Genomic DNA, 19,655 nt, shown 5'->3' with positions numbered 1-19,655 from the left:
GGCCAAACAAAGTAGTTTCGCTTTCACAACGAAACACACGGCGGGCTAGAGTGAGCGGCGGCCGGCAGGCTAGAGTGAGCGGAGGCCAGGGGCTAGAGTGAGCGGCGGCCGGGGGCTAGTGTGAGCGGAGGCCGGGGTCTAGAGTGAACGGCGGCCGGGGGCTAGAGTGAGCGGCGGCCGGCGGCTAGAGTGAGAGCAGGCCAGGGGCTAGATTAAGCAGTGGCCGGCCGGCTTGCGGCAACCACATGTGACGACCCCGGGCTGGACTCTGCTTCGTCCACGGTGAAAGCCAATCCGGCGATCCACAGCGCAAAGTTGTTGTATTTCCTCAGCGACCAGCACGGATCAGCTCTAGGCATGACGAAGCGGATATCGTCCTCTTTTGGAAGGCTAAACAAAGTAGTTTCGCTTTCACAACGAAACACACGGCAACAACAATACTACAGCGAGAATCAAAGTTACACCTTCTTTCTTTGCGTGAACATTTGGGTGGTGTTATGCAAATCTTCCCACATCGTGACGTAGATATGTGGGGGCGTGTTAGAACGAGCCGTTTTAGGTAGGCGTGGTTGACTCTTAACTTTTATAAAGAATATCTCTTTGGATTAGAGACATTAGTTTTTGCAACTTTACAGATCTTCTTTATGCACGAAGAGCTTGTAACACTCCAAAGAGAAAGGAAAAATTTAAATCACATCATATGACCCCTTTAAGTGTAGATCTTTAATAATCCTTGAAATAACAAAATATTTTGAATCCAACTGGACTTTCTTCACCAGATTTGAAAATACAGATCAAATAAAATTACATGAGATAAGCATTTCTAACAATTTTTAGATGAGTCAACATGGTAAAATTGTCTTTTGTGATGGATACTTTTTCTGATACTGAGCGCGACCACAAAGTGGATGCTCTGCACATGCGCAGATGGTTGAATACACATGTGCAATAATATTTGAATGCAATTACAAAGTATTAGGTACATATAAAAAGTGTTTTGTAATCTACTGTCAGAATGAATTCATTTGGATTAAGGAAAATGAGTGTAGGCCTATGCAAACATTCACATGGAACCAGGGGCACCACTATGGTTTCTGGGCCCCCTGAACGGAATATTTACTCTGGCCCCCCACAATCACGTTTGACTGAACCCCCTCTCCCCGTCGGACCCTTGGAATTTTCCTAACCTTCCCCCCGTTACGGCCCCTGCTTGGAACATGCTGAAAATGACTATTCTGGTTCTCACTCACTGACTCAACGATCTTGTTGCAGCAGTTTATGTGTGTGTTAGTCAAAATCTTTAATTGTGGCCTATAGAAAAGCACGTGAAGATTCTTCAGAAATCTCCTTTTGTGTTTCGAGTTTCGACAAAACCAACAACATGTTGTAGTGTACTGGAACATTAGCTATGGGTTGCGTATGTTTAATTATGGGAGAACTCTTTAATATCTCGTTGGCTGTCAGTAAAATAGGCTAGGTTTTGTCCTCTTGGGTCATTTAAATTATTTTATGTACAGATAATAATTAACCATTATAGTTTTTTTTTTTTTTTTAGGATAACATATCTGGGTGCATTTCTCCTACTACCCACAAGAGGCTGCAGCATCACAACTAACTGACTTGTCATGTAACATTATCTTTACCAGGTCAAGTACCAGCCAACTGAAGCGAACCCATGCAGATTTAAACCTGACTGTCACCGACCAATATTGACTTGCCTGACCGCTGATAGAGTTTATTTTTTTATTTAATGGACTCTGAGTAGAAAATGAATTTATTTTCTCTTCGTTGATTAGTTAGTTATTTTATTTTATTTAGATGGAGGCTGCTGCACACTTTATGAGTTCTTCTTCAGGATGACTAGAGTACACCGAGCGTTACGTCGTTACGCTCTCTGACAGAATAATGGCACGCGGACGCTGCTCACCTAGCAACCGTATAACAACAATCAAAACTGCTGCGGGTTTGAAAATATGGAGCAGTTTCCACCAAAATTTAGTACAGTGTTGGTGACACCTGACCCACAGTACATCCCAGGGTGAGTTCTCAGTTATTTTGCTGTATTATTATTAAATTATTTGTTTATTATTTTGATTCATAAATTAGATGTGGTTCGTATTTTAATTAGTTTGAAAAAGTACCAATTTTTTTATTTTGAATGATAGTTGCTAGTTTATAGGCCTGGGTTTATTTTGAAATAAAGCTTACAAAATCCTTTCTATATGTAACTTAAAACGAGGCTAAGCCAAATGAAGCGTGTATGTTGCTAGCTGTCATAGTAACTTACTGCTAGGTGTATACGGTAACGTTACCTGTCTGTCTAAATCAGAGGTGGCCAAACGTTTTACTATAAAGGGCCAAAAGCCAAACTAGATTGAGGTCTGTGGGTTGAAAATGAATGCATTTAAATACATTTTTAATATACATTTTTAAAAATAAATTGTTAAAAGTAAATAAATAAGCCTACTTTTACTTATTTGTAAAAATACAATAAATAAATTATAAATGAAGATGCTTCAATGGCATGTTTTTCCCTCTCTTGTGATTTGGGATGGCTGGCCAAATCTAAGGTTATCATGGGCCAACTTTGACCCTTGGGCCCTGCTTTGGGCATTTCTGGTCTAAATAAATGAATGAATGAATCCATCAATGAATCAATCAATATCATTGGAAATGTCACTTCTTCAACTTCTTCACTAACTTTTAACTTTTAACTTTCCATCTCCAGCATTCATTTAGCCTTTTTACCAAATGCACATTTAATGTATTGGTTTAATAATATAACGTATAATATAATATATAAACGCGTGTTTAAAGGGACACTCAAACCAGCATGAAAATTCTCTAATTTATTTACCCTCAAGCTGTCCCAGATGTGTATGACTTTCTTCTTTCAGATGAACACAAAGATTTTTAGAAAAAGAATCCATCTAATGCAAGTGTATGGGACCTGCAAAGCTGACGCTTCATGAAGCTCTACATCTTCAAATTGTGAAGCAATGACTCGAGAAGTGACAGAATATGAGCGCATTTACATCAGACTTCACAATGGGCTGGTGAAGCATGAACAACTGGCCAGAAGTGATGGTTCATAGTTAAAAAAGTTTTAAATATTAGTATTTTTCTTACAAACATCTGTTGTTTTGCTTCAGAAGACATTGGTTCATCAATCAGTCATTTGGATTACCTTTTATAAAGCATCACCTTTAGGTGTCCATACACTTGAATTATATGGACTTAAAGAATTATAATATAATCATTATTCCAAACATCTGCTGATGGTTCTGTTTAGGTATGCAGGCTACTGTCCTCAGCTGAAGTATCACGTGGGCCAGACTTATGGTCAGTTAACAGCAAAGCTCCTATCTTCCCCGGAGGTGTCTCACTCACAGAGGCTTGTACTCCATACCGGGCGTTTCCCATCCACAGAGAAGGACTCAGAACCCCGCGATGAAATCTGGAGAGGCCAACATGGAGGCAGAAGGAACCTGGAGAAAAGGATTCCGGGATACACAGGTAACAGTTTGGGGGTTTGCAATACTTGGTGTCTAGTTTGCAAAACTGTAAACATGCATTACCGGTATATCTCTCTCTTGTGCTCCAAGGTTTTGTTCCATTGCGTCAAAACTACTTCTGCAAAACATATGCAGAAACCTGTCGAGATGCACTATCAGAGTTCAGCCAGGAACAAGAAAAGAGACTGCGTGCAGCTTCTGCTGACCTGTCTTTTACTGTCAACGACAGCTTCCCAGATTTCAAAGTGAGCTGTCACAGTCGGATTGCTTCTCTTTCACAGCTCCCCTGTGTATGGTCACCCTGTTTAATTATACATGCTAAATATCCGGTATCAAAGCAGGTCGAGTGTCACATGCCCAGTAAATGAAAAGAAGTACTGTTAGTAAACAAGCTCTTCAATCAGGACACCACATGATTTCAGGAAATTATCACATCATTGTGTTGAAACAAGCTGTGAAAGTTCCCTGATTCACAGATGCTGTAATTTTATGGCTATAATCATCAGCTACTTTTTGTCAACTTCTTGATCAGAAGATTAATCTAATGGTTGTCCTTTGTTGTAGCCTAAAAGATTGAACAGTCCTCTTACAGCCATATCTAAAGATCCTGCCCCCTACAAGGCCCCGCACCCCTGGAAACCACAAGGCTCCCCGTACTTCATGGAGGAAAGCAGCCCACATAAGTATTTCATCTCAGGTTAGCCAGAGTTGGGCTTACCAAGAAGCAAATTACAGAGTTTTTTAAATGTAAAGAATGTGCTTATACAGTAGCTCTTAATTTTGCACCAATTAGTAACAATTGTCGTTTTGATAGGTTTTACTGGCTACGTCCCCAAAACCCGGTTCCTCTTTGGTGCTGGATATCCCATCATCACCAACAAGGCACTGATCCAGCTTGGCAATGAAATGAAGGCATGTCGGACCTCCTTCAACTTGCAAAAGAAGGATTCCACCAGCTTGCCTCTGATACCCACAATATACCCCTCTAAAACAGGGATCCTACCCTCCTACATGGGGCACGTACCAGGTATGTAAAAATGGTAATTATGTTCCTTTGAAGAAAGTATGCTATCATTTATAGTAATAAAGCAATGTAATTATGTCAACAGGGTACAGGTTTCAATATGGCCAAACATTTGGGCAGCTCACCCATGATGCTCTGGGTCACGTTGGTACACAGAGGAAGAACACAGAGAAAAACAGATTGGAGTGAAGACCCAACGGTGCAAGTGAATCAGTTATCACACATAACCCATCTAAGAACAATTAAAGTCATTTTGGTCATCTAACAAGCAACATGTAGCTGAGTTAGCGTTCACCATAATAAGTGGAATTTTGATTTTAAAGGAATTGACAAGTGACAAGACACTGGCAAGTCAACTAAAAGAAATCTATTTTTTCAAAAGACATGGTTTTTGTAACTTTCTTCTGGCACACACATACACAAAAGCACACAATATGAACATTAATGACTCAGCAAATCTTTATTATCACAAGGTTCCAATCAGGCACAACTATAATATCAGGACATATAAAAACCACTGCCTTTAAAATCAAATCATTGTCTTCAATGAGCTCTTGTCTGTCTTTGTGTCACTAACATCAGGGGTCACGCAAATGTAGTCATCAACAAATATCACTACTAAACTAGTCCTTCTGTAGAAACAGGAAATATAGCTACTCAGCATGCATCTATATCATATAGATTAGCTATTTAATTGATTTCATCGTGCAAAAATGCAATAAAACCAGCAGTTGTAATTCACAGAATGCTTAAAAGGAAAACTATTATTTGTCATGCATAGTAATTAATGCTACTGTGTCATGCATGGAAATGGTTATAGAAACTATTTCAAACAGACCTTGAGGAAAAGTTTTTTTTTTTAATAATGCCACATAGTTCAACAACAGCAGAAATTATATGACTAGATTTACATGACATAATGACCTGAGACAGAGATAAAGTGCAGGGTTTGGTTGGAAAAGACTTCTGAGGACCTCAGTTCCAGTTTTGTGCTTGATTGCTGGCAGACGATATCCATCCATGTTATATACTCTACACTATACTATGATTGTGTTATAAATTTAATCTAAAAACTTTATCTCATCATGGCTTGAAGTTAGTGAATATTTTGTATAGACCAAGGTATAATACAGATTGTCCTGATTGGTAAATCACTAAGGCAATATTCTAGCCGGGAACAGATATGGTGCACTTGCACTGGATTGTACAGGATGTGTCGGTTGACTATGTAAGGTTTATTTTGGATTAATTGTGCTTCTACTCTGTCTAGCTAAAATCAGACTCCTTGTGGGCTCTTTAGAATAATATCTCATCTTTGTTTGGGGTGTCTCTGTCATGGTTACCACTCAGATGAGTCTCTGGCCATTTTCCTATCCACACTGACTGCGCAAGCAGATCCACTTTGGATGCACCAAGCTTCAGCCATTCTGAAGGCCGTCTGGAGGAAGATAAAAGACAACCAAAGTTAACAAAGTGACTTTATTAGAAGTTTTGAAGAATCACAGTTACTAACCTTCTCAGCGGTCCACGCATGTTTATTTGTGCCTTCTGTGGGCCAACTGGTGTTCCAACTTTAGAGCCGAAGAGCCTGGCCCAACGCAGCTCACTCAAGTGTTTGTCCTCCAGAGGACTTGTTGAAGATTGTGGCATCTCATTGTTTTCCATTCCAGTTGCTACATCCTCTTTCTTCTGTGTTTCACACTCTGAGGTGGGTGTCTGATTAAGCCAAAATCCATCAGTTTCCCTTTGACTGAAGACATCGCTGTGACCTGTTGGACTCCTGCTGTTCTTCTGGATCGAGCTCATCTGCAGGATCTGAGCTGACTGGGCAAGAAGCCGATGAGGCAGGGGTGCTCTGTGGTTTTGCTTTTCCTTACTTTGAAGGTGAGGTTCGGATGGAAGATGGAGGTCAAATGGCAGCAGGGAGAGTGGCTGCAGCAAAAGAAGCAGCTCTTGGAACAGTGGTCTATAAGTTGGCCCCTGGGCCAGAGCCAAGAAACCCCATTCGTGATAGTGTTCCGTCACAACATCTTGAATAGAGTTGAGTATAAAATGGTAAGGAATTAAGTATTGGGACAGTGGACAATACATTCCTTTACAGTTGTCACTAAACCTCATACTCACCAACGCAAGTGTATAAATGACGGATCCAGAATTCCAAAGCATGCAAGCTAAAAAGCAATATTTTCATTAGCTAACTGTACTGTGGTGCAAAGTTTAAAAGATGTATTCAGCATTTGACCTACTTTAGCAGATCTATGATGAAGACACTGAGCCGCATGCGACTTGATAACTGGGAACATTTTTTTACCACAGACACCAAGCTGTCAGACAGTCGGGTAGATGAGCCTGTGAAAAGAAAAATATTGGCAGTCATAAAAACAGTGTTGAATTAGCTTTCGAAGGCACTCTGATAATGAAAAAGATGTTTCATTTGCTTTTCATCTGATTGGCTCATACAGACCTGGTCGTGCTGTGGCCTCTACGATGTTCCATAGTTTGTTGTGTCGTTGTCCAATAATCAAGTCCAATTTATAGGCTTTCAAACCATCTTGAAGGATGTTCTGGATTGCAAGGTAAAGCTGTTTAAGGACAAGGCTGCTGATAGTGGTGCACAGTAAACTATTTCCCAGTCTGATCTGAAAACAAAATGACAAAACAATTTAAGACATCAGATTGAGATGCCTTATTATTCTAAAAGGACTCTGTACATTAAATTATATACAATTTTTTTTATCTGACAGTCTAATTAGGGCCCATGGGTAATATTTGACATTTCTGTTGTTACATCTCTTTTTTCTTTTTACTTAAAAAAATATAATAATTGACTCCTTGTACCACCTTTTCTTCTGGGTCTTGTCTTGAGTTGAAATGTGCCATTATGAGATCCACTGCCAAACTCACAGCTTTCAACATACCTGCAAAAAAGAGAAATAAGAAAGGGGAGAGATAGGAGTAAGGTAGTTATTTAAATTCATTCAAAAACATATTTTATTGCTCAAAAGTGTTTCTGATCCCTCAACACTCAACCTGACAATTTGTAAAGGAATTTAGGACATGCATAAATATTTACTCAATGCAAATTATTTTAAAATGCTGTACTTGTAGGTCATTTCTGTCAGTTGTGACATCAAGAACAACTGTAAATAAAGGTATACGAACCCTACTATAAAAGGAACATATAGTAGTACACACATTTGTGCCCACATAGAAAACACACACACACAAACACGCCAAGTGTGTTAGCCAATCCAAGACAGTGAGTTAAAAGTAGGTCACATTTTCCCCTTCAGGGAAGCAGAGGCAATGCTGCAGAGATCCACTCTGTATCTTTCTGTAACAGAAGGGATTTTGCCTTCAATGGCATACTGAGAAAGAATTGTACTTCACTTTTCTAAAGTATTTCCTGCAATTGGGATTTCTATGTGGTACAAGATACTGCACAAATTTTCATATTCACAAAGGTCTCCATACAAACCATAGGCATATTGCTATACACAACAGAACATATTAGCAACTGATAATAATGATAGTCATGTAAAAATGTAGGGAAAATGTGGGCGTTTAGTCATAAGAATCAATGCAGAATCTGATTATTCATCATCTCACTTCTCTTGTGCAAAAGATCAACTGAAAGAAGATCTGAAGGGGCTTCTGGGGAGAAGCAGAACACTTCAGGGGGTCTGTCAGTCATGGAGAATGAGTCACCATGTTGACGTTTCCTCATAACACCTGCAGAGTTGAGGAAGCACACATAAAATTGACTTAAATACATAACTACCACCAGATTCACAACACGTCCTCACACCAATTTGTCTTACCATCTTGTTCTCACCATCTTCGTGTTTTGTGTGTGTGTGTGTGTGTGTGTGTGTGTGTGTGTGTGAGTAATATGTGAATAAGATCCATAATTATTAGAACATGCACATCAGTAAACTATATACAGTAAATGGAAACCATAACATGATTCATTGACACTTACAAGGTGATCTCCTTGGCTTAAAGGTGTGTTGAACATTGGTAATAGGTTCTTCATTGGTGCAGACCTGTGATGAAGCTTCAAAAGGCCAAAGGGAGTTCCATCCAGTGCCTGGTAGAGAGACAAGGGAGGTGATAGAGGTCAAGGAGGTGACTGAGGTAATGGCAGGGGAGGAGTTTTGATGTAAAGGGAAGGATGCATCCAGAGGACCTGTAGTCTCCTCTTTGATTAATTGTGGAGTCTGAATCTGAACAATAGGAACCTGCTTGAGTGGACGATTCTGAGATGCTTGTTTTCCATACCAAGAATGTTTTTGGCTTAACTGTGTTTGACTTGAACAGGCCTTTGGACTCCCATCTGCTTGCTCTAGGCGTTGAGGGCTTCTTGGTCTCATATTTGGACTCATATGTGGATTTCTGTCCTGGTGAATGAGCCCCAACAGTGTGCAGGGCTGGGTACACTGGGAGTGGTTATGGGGCAAAATAGGACTTGATGTGCAGGTGGAACAAGTGTCTGAACTGGTCGCTGCCTCCGGGTGGATGTTAGAGGAACTCCTGAGAGGGGAGGGTTGCTTATGATGTGGATATGCCTTGCTTTTGCAAGTAGCTTTGGATGGCCCAGGCTTGCTGTACTTGTAGCTGATGTACTGATTAAGAAGGGAACCAAGTGCTTTGGTCTGTTGTTTTCCTGAGGGTGCCTGAAGCACAAAGGGCTGAATAGAGAGAAAGGTGGGCCTTTGTGCTTTTGTGTATCGCACAACTTCTGGGGATGAAGCACCTGTAGGCACAAGAAAATGTTGTGGAAAACCGTCTATAAAACCAAGTACTGAAAGCAAAATATTAGGGTTTCTCTAAGTTTCTTACCTTCTGGATTGGATTGACTACTGCTGTCAGCACTCAGGGACTTTGTTGCCATCTCTGAATCATCCTGTTTCTGGATAGAAGAGAGGTTTTGGATGAAGTGTGAGCCCGATGGATCCTCTATGCACTTTTTCATGGATTGCTCTCCATTTCCCTTCTTACATCGGGCAATTTCTGCAAAAGAGGTGGCATGTTGCCTAGACAGAGGTGAAGATAAATTTGTGTCTAAATGGCTTGGACAGCTGTTTTGTAGGGCTCCCAGATTTGATAAGGTAGAACATTTCTGGCTGATAATCCAGTTCTGAGACTGAGGAGTCTTAATGTAATTACAACTATTATGTTCTCTTGGAGCAGATTGATGGGTTTTTATGTGTACCATTCTCTCTTTTGTTCCCTTAGATTGGTCCTTATCGGCTCGTCTAATATTCTTCACTTCAATGTTTCCATCACCCTGGGAAAAAATGGATAGTATTGGGAGAACTTCAAAAATTGCAGATTTAGACACATAAAGAACAATGCACTGGGGTATTCACAGACAGCATATGTTACACGTTAATCCCTTAATCAAAGCCTCCTGAATCTTGACATTACTATAGGTATCATATGGTAGTGGTATAAATACCTTGTGTTCAGTTTGGAAAACCTTTGGCTTCTCCCTTTCCTCTTCCTCTGAATGTCCGAATAGGAAATATTCGGAAGTTGGAGAACAGCTTCCATGGCTTTGAGTCTCAGAGAAACTGGTCAAAGAGGACCAAGGTGGGCTAGGTGAAGACTGGGATGATAGGTCACACGTCACCAGTTTATAGTAATTCTGGGTGGAACCTGCTAACCGTGCCTGACTCTGCAGACACATAGTGAGGTCAGAAATTTCTATTGATGGGAAGCCATAAGAGTTGAATGGGTAGATGTTGCAGTTTGGATCAGTGTTGTGAGATGACCAGCTGGGTAAAGGGTTTGAACTGTCCTGTAACACTATACAAGATCCAGGAACAGGACTATCTAGATTTAGTGGAGTTGCAGGAACTGCATTGTTGGTTTTGTGGTAGATAGCACTGAAGTTAACTAGTACTCCATCTGAGCTGTTACAGGAAGAGTCAGTGATATAGTCTGTTTGGTTTTGAGTAATGGATTCGATAATGTTTTCAGTTGGAGCCCAGCTATTATCAGGTTCCTCGAGAGTATGCTTACTGAAGTCTTCCTCATCACCCCAGTCCTGTTCATCGCAGTCCATTAATACAGGGGTTCCTCTGCTATCCCTGCGATCCCCGCAACCTGTATCAAACTCCCTCTCCTGTTCTTTGTTTACTTTGACTTGGCTAAAAGGATTCATATTACTCTGAGTCACATTTCCTTGTAGTTGAAGGGATGACCCCTCATGGTACTTGTGCAAGTTGTCTCCATCTGAGTCCTCATCCTCTTCATCCTCATTCACTTCTGATTCAGGGATGAAGAGGTTATGCCATCTGGGAGTACCTCTGCAATGCAATGGCTCTTTTTTTAGTTGAGGATTGGTCGATGGAGAGTCCAAAGCACAAAGCGTTGGGGACGATTCATACCCTCTAGAATTTTCAGTCACCTTTTTGTCCTCTGTTTCTGTTGAACTTGACTTGCTTGTGTGACTTAGACTGCCATAGTCAAGTGCTTCCCTCGGCAGATCTCCTCTCTCAGGAAGGGATATACTGTGGGTTAAATTCAAAGTGCGTGGCTGTCTGGATGTCTGTACAGAGTTATATAGGTGCCACCCAACAGACTGGCCATGGATGTGGCACACGATCAGAGTTTCTCCTGACTTTGGGGAGACATCCATTTTATAAGCACCAGCACTTCAAAGCATCAGTCCTTGCATGGCAGGCTGATTACATGGCATAAACAGAGTGAATGCAAAACCCAGCAGAATCCCTTGTAATCTCATATGTCTGCATTTTCACTGCTTTCAGGCCAGAATCTAAAGGAGAAAATAGGCATTCAGTGGATTATCTATAATAATGCTTTCATACAAATGACTCCATACTTTACCAATCTTAAATCCACCTTTCAGTACAAATCAATAAATCAGACAATTGCAGTTACAATGTACTATATAGATGAACCCAAATATATATTTTAACCCTAAAATATAACTTTTTAGACAGAAAAGCAAAAACACGTTTGTTTTTGTATCTCTGTGTGGAGTTTTTATTGAATTCAGTTGTTCTTATACTGAGCTAAATATATTTACCACCACCTAAACCTAATCTGTTTACATGAGGACATAGGCTTCTTGTTTTGTAATTATAAATCCTTACTAACTAACCCTTAAAAAAAAATCGCCTCTGCGATTTAAAAACAGCATTATTTAACTTTTATTTATGAGCCATTTTTCCAAATGAGCACATGTCAGAATGTCCCAAAAATAAAGTTCATAAAAAGTGTCATATTTTGCTAACTTCTGAAGATACACTTGTCCCAAACTACAGCGAAAAGTTAAACAAACAGTTATTTAAAATATATTGAACATTTTATTTGTTATTTTAATAAAGTTCGTAAATTGCTTAAATTCTCAAATTCCAGCCCTAAATTCTATGTTTAGTTAACAGTAAATTACGATCCTGTGTTCAGGCTGTTAATGTGGGCAACTGCATCAACTCACCCAGCCGTAAAGCTCCATCAATCCGAGAGCCAGCACATAGACACTCTCATTCTGTCTGCACAGTAACTGGAGCAAACACACCGCATGATCACAACCTAATGCTCTACATCCACTCAGCAGAGGCAAAGCACGGGAAAATAAAAAATGAAAAGATAGGAAATGGGTAACGTCCCTCTTGTAGTTCCTCTTTAGTCACACTTCTTTCTGCTCTGCACTCCTCACAGCTCACCGGTTCCTCACACATTCCCTCCTCCCCCAGTACAGTGGTTCTGAGCCCCACAGTCCTATAGCAACAGCATCACAGACCCCACTGAGCATGCTCAGTGGTTTGTTGTTGAGGGATCATATTTGAGGGGATGGCAGATTTGCCTCTGCTCTCAGCATGGGGGGCACTGAACACTGACTCGTACTAAAAAGTAGACTTGGAACAGAAAATTGAGATAATGAGAAACTAATGTTTCAAAATTGAGCAGATTTCTGACATAGAAAAGATGATGGTAGAAAGCCTATTTTTAGAAAGGTGTACAGGAATAGTCCACCTTCATGTCGTTCCAAACCCGTATGACCGTTTTTTCCATGGAACTCAAAAGGAGATGTTATGAAGACTGTGCTGGTTGCTCTTTTCCATGCAATTACAATGGGAACTAGACTTTCCAAGCCTCAAAAAGGACATGAAAAAGCAATATAAAAGTGGTCCATACAACTAAGGCACTATATTCCAAATCTTGCTGAAGGAGCAAATTATCATTTATGATTCACAAATCATTTAGACAGACTGGATCAAATTTTTAGATTAAACGATTGGTTCACCCAACATATTGCATGAAAGAACTGTTATATGTATCTTTTATCCCATTCAATTTAATCCAAAAAAGTGGAAAGAGGTCAGTTTTTGGTTGTCCTCGTCTCCCCGTCACTCTAATAACAAGTTGACAGACTCTTGACTTTGATGACGCATGGATATGGATAAGCTCACAAACATCTGCTGTAGGCACTGCTGGGAAAGGTGGCTAAATCCCTTCGCCTGACTGACTGACTTTGTCTCTCAATTCAACAACGCATTAGGGAACAGCTCATAATTTGTCTCCACCACACACATGGTAAACAACAACAAACTCAGCAGATTATATATCAAAAAGCTCACTGGCTTTACTGGTAATCTACTGACCTAAATCAGCAGAACTAGAAGATGCCCCAAAATATTTGTATGCCATCGCTTCTAATCAACAAAGAACAACTGTAGATAGCATATACTGAATGATGCACATTGGCAAATTTATGTCACGTGGAAGCTAAAATATGATGAAATAGTCAAAACAGTCAAACCTCCTGTATATTTTCATCAAGCTCATCCAGTACACTCAAGCAGAAAACAATGACAAACTGGAACATTCCATCAACCTTGTTTTTCAAGGGGAAGTCTTGTAATTATTTTGTTTTGATATGGACATGCAGGCAACATGAGGATAATCAACTGTTCTAAAAAAAAAATCTGTAAGTATACTGGAAGAAAGCTCAAAACTATGTAATACTGTGTAGTAAGGACAGGCCTTACAAAGTGTTCTTACAGATGCAGTTTCCAAAAGAGACACTATGTTGTTCTTGTAAATGTTTTCTTTATAAGAATGCTTTATGCTTATTTGTTTGCTCCCATTTTATATTAGGTGTCTTTAATGTACTGTACATACTGTATTTAAAAAAAAATTGTTTGATACAATGTACTTATTGTGTTCAAGTTGTATTGCTGCTGTTGAGGTGGAAAATGTATAAGGTTAGGGGCAGGTTTTGTGGTATGGTTAGGTTGAAGGGCAGGGGTAGAGTTGAACAGTTCTACAGAAATAAAGATAGAATTACATGCAGTTTTTTTTAAATGTACTGTAAAAAAATATGTAATGTACACAATAAGTACATTGTATCAAATCATTTAAATGTTGTTACATAATAGTTCAAAGATACATAATATAAAGTGGATCCATATATTTTATTGAAGAACAACTGAAAAATTTGATTAATGAATTTGAATCATTTGCTTCAAATGGTTTGTTTCACAAATGCATTGAGCTCAGTGCTGAATATATATTACTACAAATACTAATAAAATAGATTTAATCTGATTCTTGATACATATAACAATTAGACAAATACAATAAAAAAAAAAGCAAAAAGATTTGTGTAGTTTTTAAGTTTATTGTATTTATCACTAATCAAGGCACATTTGCATCTTTGTACAAAACATGATAAAGTATGTCAAATCAAAGCATTTTGGTGACCATTTAAAATATTCATTGATAAAAAACATCAAAAAAGAAACACACAAAACATCTACGAGACTGTCATACACAATTACAAGCAAATGAAATCTGCTTGTATGAAGCTCTTCTTGAGTAATCTCTAGGCCTCTTTTTATGTGGACAGACTAACGGCGAGATGAACATTCTAATGTCCTAAAATTAAAAAATATATATTTATTATGTCCTCTGGTCTTAATACATGAGGAACCACATGGGTGATTTTATTTTCAAGTGTTTCTGTGTGCATAGGTGCTGTTAATACAACATTAAGAAAACTCTCAAGTTTTATAGCATGATTTTCAGCCACTAATCACAGCTAAAACCAGTTTCTTACTGATTCAAAGCTTCACAGGCTCGCTTCACAATCTCACTTACTCATATGTGAAATATTTTTAAGCCCCTCCAAGAATCTCTCTCCTTTATTATTTAAATATGACCAATGCTGAAGGTGAAATCAAGCTTGACGGCAAGTCATCACAAGTATATATACAACAGAATAAGGAGCTTTAGGGACTCTGAGCCTCCTCGAAGATGGTTCGATAAGTCTGAGGTGTGCTGTCAGCCACCGGAGTGTCAGTGTGGTGGAAAAGAGCTGGTCTGCTCTTAACTGGAATACGCAGAAAGCGTCCAGAGGTGACAAGGTCTCCATAACCGTGAGCATGAGAGAAGGCGTAACCAGATCGCCGCGTACTGATTCGTCGTCGAGGGAATTTGCGAGGAGGCGGCGGAGGCACAGCTTTGGCCTGTCTGACCTCATGACGCACCTGTAGAGCAGAAGAATGAGAAGAAAATATACACTATACTGAAAGGAAAGAATACAATTAGTATCAAAAACACAGAAGAAGGAAAAAGCATAAGGCTCAAGTTGTAGTCATTTTGTTTATGAATGACTCCTGCTCATGAGATTGTGACACCACTGATTGTGGATTCCAGAAATAACCTTGACATTACGCCTCAGCGTGATGCTGTGCTGCAGCCGTGCCACTGCATCCCACAGCTCTGACTCATTCGACACATGCCTTCTACTCATAAAGGGAGGAAGATCTCACATTCTCATCCTGTCGAGAACTGGCGCATTGCCTGAGAGAGTCTGAATGCAGTTTTGGAGCAAAAATGACTATAAATAGTAAACGTGTAGTACAAGATGCCTGTGATGCCAGTCAAACTCCATTATACGATATTCTACTGGGGGAAAAAAAATGAAATCTCATGTCTTTTGGGTTCATATATTGCAGAGTTGTAGTCAAAACCAGCTCATTCGAGTCCAAGTCAAGACCAAGACCAGAGGAGGGTCGTGTCAGAGTCAAGAATGAGTCCAAATGAGTCAAATGAAATTTTTCAAGTTCAAGTCCACCGACGTTAATCAACCGATTTGTTTGTCGAACAAAATAGCGGATTCAGTGTTATGATTGGTCAGATTGCCTGTCAATCAACTGAGGTGACAACAAAATTTGAACCCACCTTGTCGTTGATAGTGGGCTTGAGTTGGATGAAGAGGAACCGTTTTGCAACCACAGGCAATATGCACAATATGGTGGTTAGGAAGATGGTCAGCCACACGTTCGGCTGGTTCAGGGAGTTTCTTGCAGTGCCTGAGAAAAATTGTAGAGTCATTTGGAGCTGCTTAAAACACACAAACAGCAGGATGAGCAGATGTGGTTGGGATGGAGGGTCACTCACCAGTGAAAGGAAAAGACGACGTGAAGATCAAGTACATGCCGTTGCTGTACATGGTGAAGGTGACGGCAAAATACACAGACAGACTGCCCCACAGGAAGAACTGATTCACTGCTGTCCAATAGTACGTGTCCAAACCCATCTTAAACACACATAAACATAGGGTTAGTTTGCATCTACCATCCAAAGGTTTGGGGTTTCTATTTCAAATCAATGAATTTCTTCGGAACATTCTATTCGTCTAAAAATCCTGGAAAAAATGTATCGTGGCTGGGTTTCATAAAAATATTAAGTAGTTTGAACTGTTTTCAGCGCACAATATAAAATGTTTCTTAAGCAGCAAATCAGCATATTAGAGTGATTTCTGAAGGATCATACACTGAAAACTGGTGTCAAATATAATTTTTAAATATATTCAAATAGAAGTTTTTTTTAATTATAATATTTCACAATTTCACTGTTTTTAATGTATTTTTTATCAAATAAATACTTATTTAAAAAATAAGAAACTACATACACAACAAAACAGGTTTAGGTTCCGAAAAATTGTCCAAATGATTTTAGGGTCACTATACAGTATGTGTCCAATATATCTATTTCTAAAATGTACAATATATAGATTATTACATTTTTGAGTAAGATGGTAATTCTCAATAACTGTTGTGCATTTTGTGTGTGTGTGTGTGTGTGTGTGTGTGTGTGTATACTGTTAAATGAGAATTTACCTGCACACTGACGGCGATGAGCAGGCAGGTCTGCGCTAGCAGGGCAAATGATTGATAATCTGCAATGTCTTTGCCATCATCTCTGACGGTGTCGCACATGGCTGCCCAAGGGATGAAGAAGAGGACAAGTGAGCTGTAGCAGCTGTGCAGAAGGATCCTTGCGAAGGCCATCTTACTGAAATACTGGTTCAGCTGACCCGGAGCGTACAGCTGGGGGTACTGGAAGCTCCAGCGGTCATTTACATCCTGCACATACACACATGTTCATGAATGAATTGAGTTCAATGATGCTGAATGTAGCATGCTAATCCAGGGGTGGGGTATATTGATATATGACATACTTGATCAAAGAGACTGAGGCCAATAACAGGTAAAGCCGCATACACCAGGTTGTAGAGCGTAATGAACCACTCATCATACACAGTCTATGGAGAGAGCAGAGAACACACAAATTAGGAACAAATTAGTCATTTGTAAGATGCATGCTCACGAAAAAATTAAAATCACTGAGCTCAACTTTAGTTTTGGGTGTGTAGATCGATCAGTAATATCACTTTCAGATAAAGGATCTGCACTCGCTGCATCTTAATGTCTTGTAATTTATTTTTATTTTGTAACAAAGGAATCGACAATCAAACGTTTCGGTTAAGATGTGTGCTAAAACATTCTTGGAAATTTTACAGTTCACATTATCACTCAAATCTGAATTGGAAAAATTGAATTAATTTAATTTAGAATTAATTCTTGAAAAAATATACAATATGTATACAGATTTTCTGTTTTTCTCTCAGAAATTGCTAGTAAATTTTACAATTACAAAAAACTGCAAGTAACACATTGAATTCAATATGAAAATACAATTTCAGTTTGTCTACGTTTTCTATGTTTACTTCAATGTGTTACTTGCAGTTTTTTGTAATTGTAAAATGTACCTCAATAATTAATTGTATTTACTGATTTATTTATTTACTAATAGTCTAATTTGATATATATATATATATATATATATATATATGAAGAGCTCATTTGCAAAAACAGATAACTCTGTTTTTAACAATTTTCAAAAATAATCATGTTTTTTCATTGTACATTCCAATTAATCTCAATCAAACTGCAGTTGAGTTATTTTGATTAGGTAAACAATAACTAAAAATACTAGCTAACTAACAATAAAACACAATAAAAACATGATAACATAATAAAAAACAAGATTTTTGAACATTTAAAAAATCTGTGTGTATATATAAATTAAAAAAATGGAACTAATGGTAGGTAGAGTACATTTCGGCAGAGTTTTCTCAAAAAGACCAAATATCATCTGATTGAACTGCCTGGTCTATCGCTAAACTGTAAACCAAATTCATGTGAATTTTTATTTTTTTTTTAATCCATCTCACCTGTGCAGAGAAGCCGCAGAAGAAGCCGTACCAGAAGTGGACAAAGGTGAAGGTGAAGTTCTTGTAGAAGAAGTAGCGCAGAAACTTACACATGCGCAGATAGGACCAGCGGCCGTGGACCAACAGGAGGCGCTGGAGGTAACGGAACTGAGCGAAGGAGAAGTCACTGGAGAGAACCGCCTGCATGCCCTCCTGCCCACTAATGCCAACGCCGATATGTGCAGCTATAGAGGTCATGAGCAGTTGAAAGATTGAATACATTTTTAAACAGACAAGGTTGGTAAATGATTTTAGCACACTAGTCTTAAGTAAATCCATATAATGTTTATATTGTAAAGTTCCCAGTTTGACACTGGCTCATTGTTTCTTATAAGTGCATATAATCTTATTCATGCCATCTCTCTTTGTGAGAAACACTCACTTTTGACCATGCTGACGTCATTGGCTCCATCTCCAATAGCTAAAGTCACAGCTTTCTTGTGCTTCTTGACAAGTTCCACCACTTGAGCTTTCTGGAGAGGAGTGACCCTGCAACAGATGACCGTTTGGCACATACATGCGGTCCTCAAGAGCTCCAAATGCATGTCCTTCTGCAGAGCAAATGCCTGGGCACAGAGTATTGGGAGATGCAAGGATTAAAACCATTTTCGGTAACACTTTAGAATAATGGTCCGTTGTTAACAAGTAGCTATGCAGGAAGTAATAGGTAGTACTACATTAACACTTAACTTAATACTATTAACTAATAGAGAAGCGAGATTAACTAAGCAGTAAGTAGTAGCAAATTTAGGACAAAGGTAGCCCCCAAATAAGTCGGCTACAGGTTGAAATTGTGACTACTACTCTTACCAAAGGATGGATGTTCTCTGTTTATTTCAAACAAAAACATAGAATAATAATAAAAATGATAATTCACTTAAAAATGTTAATAATTAGGAAGTGATGCTGACAAGCTCATGATTGAATTAGTTCACAATTATGAGCACTGTTTCGTGTCAGTTCAATATATATCCCACTCCAAAAGACCTACTGGTAAAATATCACTAGTGCATCACACGTATGTATGACTGTACAGTATGTGTCAGATATAAAATATGTTAAATAACTTATTAATTTACTTGTGAGTAATTACTGAGGGGTTAACATGTTTTTCACTTTAAAATAATGGTCCAGATCACTAGTAGTTCCTTAGTAGCACTTTAGCGTAGCTTTAGCTTTAAAAAGCTTTAGCTTTGTAGCTTTAAAGTGAAAAATATGTTAATGTAGTACTACCTATTACTTCCTGCATAGTTACTTGTTAACAATGGACCATTATTCTAAAGTGTTACCCCATTTTCTACTAATCAACTGTTGAGTAGTATCGAAGAAGATGACAAATAGATCCTATTTTCGATTAATAAAACAATTTCTCTTACCAGACTGTGGCCGTTAATTACCAGTCCGTACTCTCCATCAACCTTCTCGTCTTCCACCACCTGAGATTTTTTACCCAGAAGTCTGCTCTTCTCAATGGGTGGCTCATCCCCTGATTCTGGTGACATCTTTTTCCTGGCATTCC

At 38.9% G+C, this 19,655-nt stretch overlaps 3 protein-coding genes across 4 annotated transcripts in view; 1 reads left to right on the top strand and 2 right to left on the bottom strand.

Annotated features, from left to right (window-relative positions):
• The first annotated feature begins 1,973 nt into the window (after nucleotides 1-1,973).
• On the top strand, nucleotides 1,974-4,728 carry LOC107686494 (protein FAM166B-like). Its single transcript, XM_016483528.1, has 6 exons — nucleotides 1,974-2,038; nucleotides 3,293-3,516; nucleotides 3,606-3,760; nucleotides 4,080-4,212; nucleotides 4,330-4,542; nucleotides 4,625-4,728. Exons 1-6 carry the CDS (start codon nucleotides 1,974-1,976, stop codon nucleotides 4,726-4,728), a joined length of 894 nt encoding a protein of 297 aa, XP_016339014.1.
• Nucleotides 4,729-5,413: 685 nt separating this feature from the next.
• Nucleotides 5,414-12,308, bottom strand: LOC107686463 (iporin-like). 2 transcript variants are annotated; one of them, XM_016483494.1, is made up of 11 exons: nucleotides 12,008-12,308; nucleotides 10,001-11,323; nucleotides 9,382-9,829; nucleotides 8,522-9,295; nucleotides 8,149-8,271; nucleotides 7,381-7,457; nucleotides 7,004-7,178; nucleotides 6,786-6,888; nucleotides 6,664-6,710; nucleotides 6,053-6,569; nucleotides 5,414-5,977 (listed from the first exon to the last, which is right to left on the bottom strand). In XM_016483494.1, exons 2-11 carry the CDS (start codon nucleotides 11,183-11,185, stop codon nucleotides 5,836-5,838), a joined length of 3,591 nt encoding a protein of 1,196 aa, XP_016338980.1. In that variant the 5' UTR covers nucleotides 11,186-11,323; nucleotides 12,008-12,308; the 3' UTR covers nucleotides 5,414-5,835. The 2 variants fall into 2 exon arrangements, with proteins under 2 accessions (XP_016338980.1, XP_016338981.1); XM_016483495.1 differs by lacking the exon at nucleotides 5,414-5,977 and having other exon boundaries at nucleotides 6,430-6,519.
• Nucleotides 12,309-14,222: 1,914 nt separating this feature from the next.
• The window catches only part of LOC107686462 (phospholipid-transporting ATPase ID-like), a 16,433-nt gene continuing 11,000 nt past the window's right edge, over nucleotides 14,223-19,655 (bottom strand). Inside the window, exons 21-28 of the mRNA XM_016483492.1 lie at nucleotides 19,513-19,654; nucleotides 18,519-18,702; nucleotides 18,098-18,321; nucleotides 17,042-17,125; nucleotides 16,701-16,946; nucleotides 15,979-16,117; nucleotides 15,760-15,890; nucleotides 14,223-15,062 (exon numbers count right to left, since the gene is read on the bottom strand). Of these exons, the coding sequence (XP_016338978.1) occupies nucleotides 14,805-15,062; nucleotides 15,760-15,890; nucleotides 15,979-16,117; nucleotides 16,701-16,946; nucleotides 17,042-17,125; nucleotides 18,098-18,321; nucleotides 18,519-18,702; nucleotides 19,513-19,654 (1,408 nt within the window). The 3' untranslated portion in view covers nucleotides 14,223-14,804. The remainder of the gene's footprint in view (nucleotides 15,063-15,759; nucleotides 15,891-15,978; nucleotides 16,118-16,700; nucleotides 16,947-17,041; nucleotides 17,126-18,097; nucleotides 18,322-18,518; nucleotides 18,703-19,512; nucleotide 19,655) is intronic.

The sequence above is a fragment of the Sinocyclocheilus anshuiensis genome, unplaced genomic scaffold (assembly GCF_001515605.1).
Source record: "Sinocyclocheilus anshuiensis isolate Anshui unplaced genomic scaffold, SAMN03320099.WGS_v1.1 scaffold838, whole genome shotgun sequence".
NCBI lineage: Eukaryota > Metazoa > Chordata > Actinopteri > Cypriniformes > Cyprinidae > Sinocyclocheilus > Sinocyclocheilus anshuiensis.
This window is presented reverse-complemented; position numbering and strand designations above follow the sequence as displayed.

Coding starts and splice junctions, on each gene's coding strand:
- LOC107686494 (XM_016483528.1), top strand. CDS start 1,974: ATGGAGCAGTTTCCACCAAAATTTAGTACAGTGTTGGTGACACCTGAC. Junction 4,213..4,329: donor ACATAAGTATTTCATCTCAG/GTTAGCCAGAGT, acceptor TCGTTTTGATAG/GTTTTACTGGCTACGTCCCC. Junction 4,543..4,624: donor CTACATGGGGCACGTACCAG/GTATGTAAAAAT, acceptor TTATGTCAACAG/GGTACAGGTTTCAATATGGC.
- LOC107686463 (XM_016483494.1), bottom strand. CDS start 11,185: ATGGATGTCTCCCCAAAGTCAGGAGAAACTCTGATCGTGTGCCACATC. Junction 7,179..7,380: donor GACAAGACCCAGAAGAAAAG/GTGGTACAAGGA, acceptor TTTTGTTTTCAG/ATCAGACTGGGAAATAGTTT. Junction 6,711..6,785: donor TTCATCATAGATCTGCTAAA/GTAGGTCAAATG, acceptor ATTGCTTTTTAG/CTTGCATGCTTTGGAATTCT.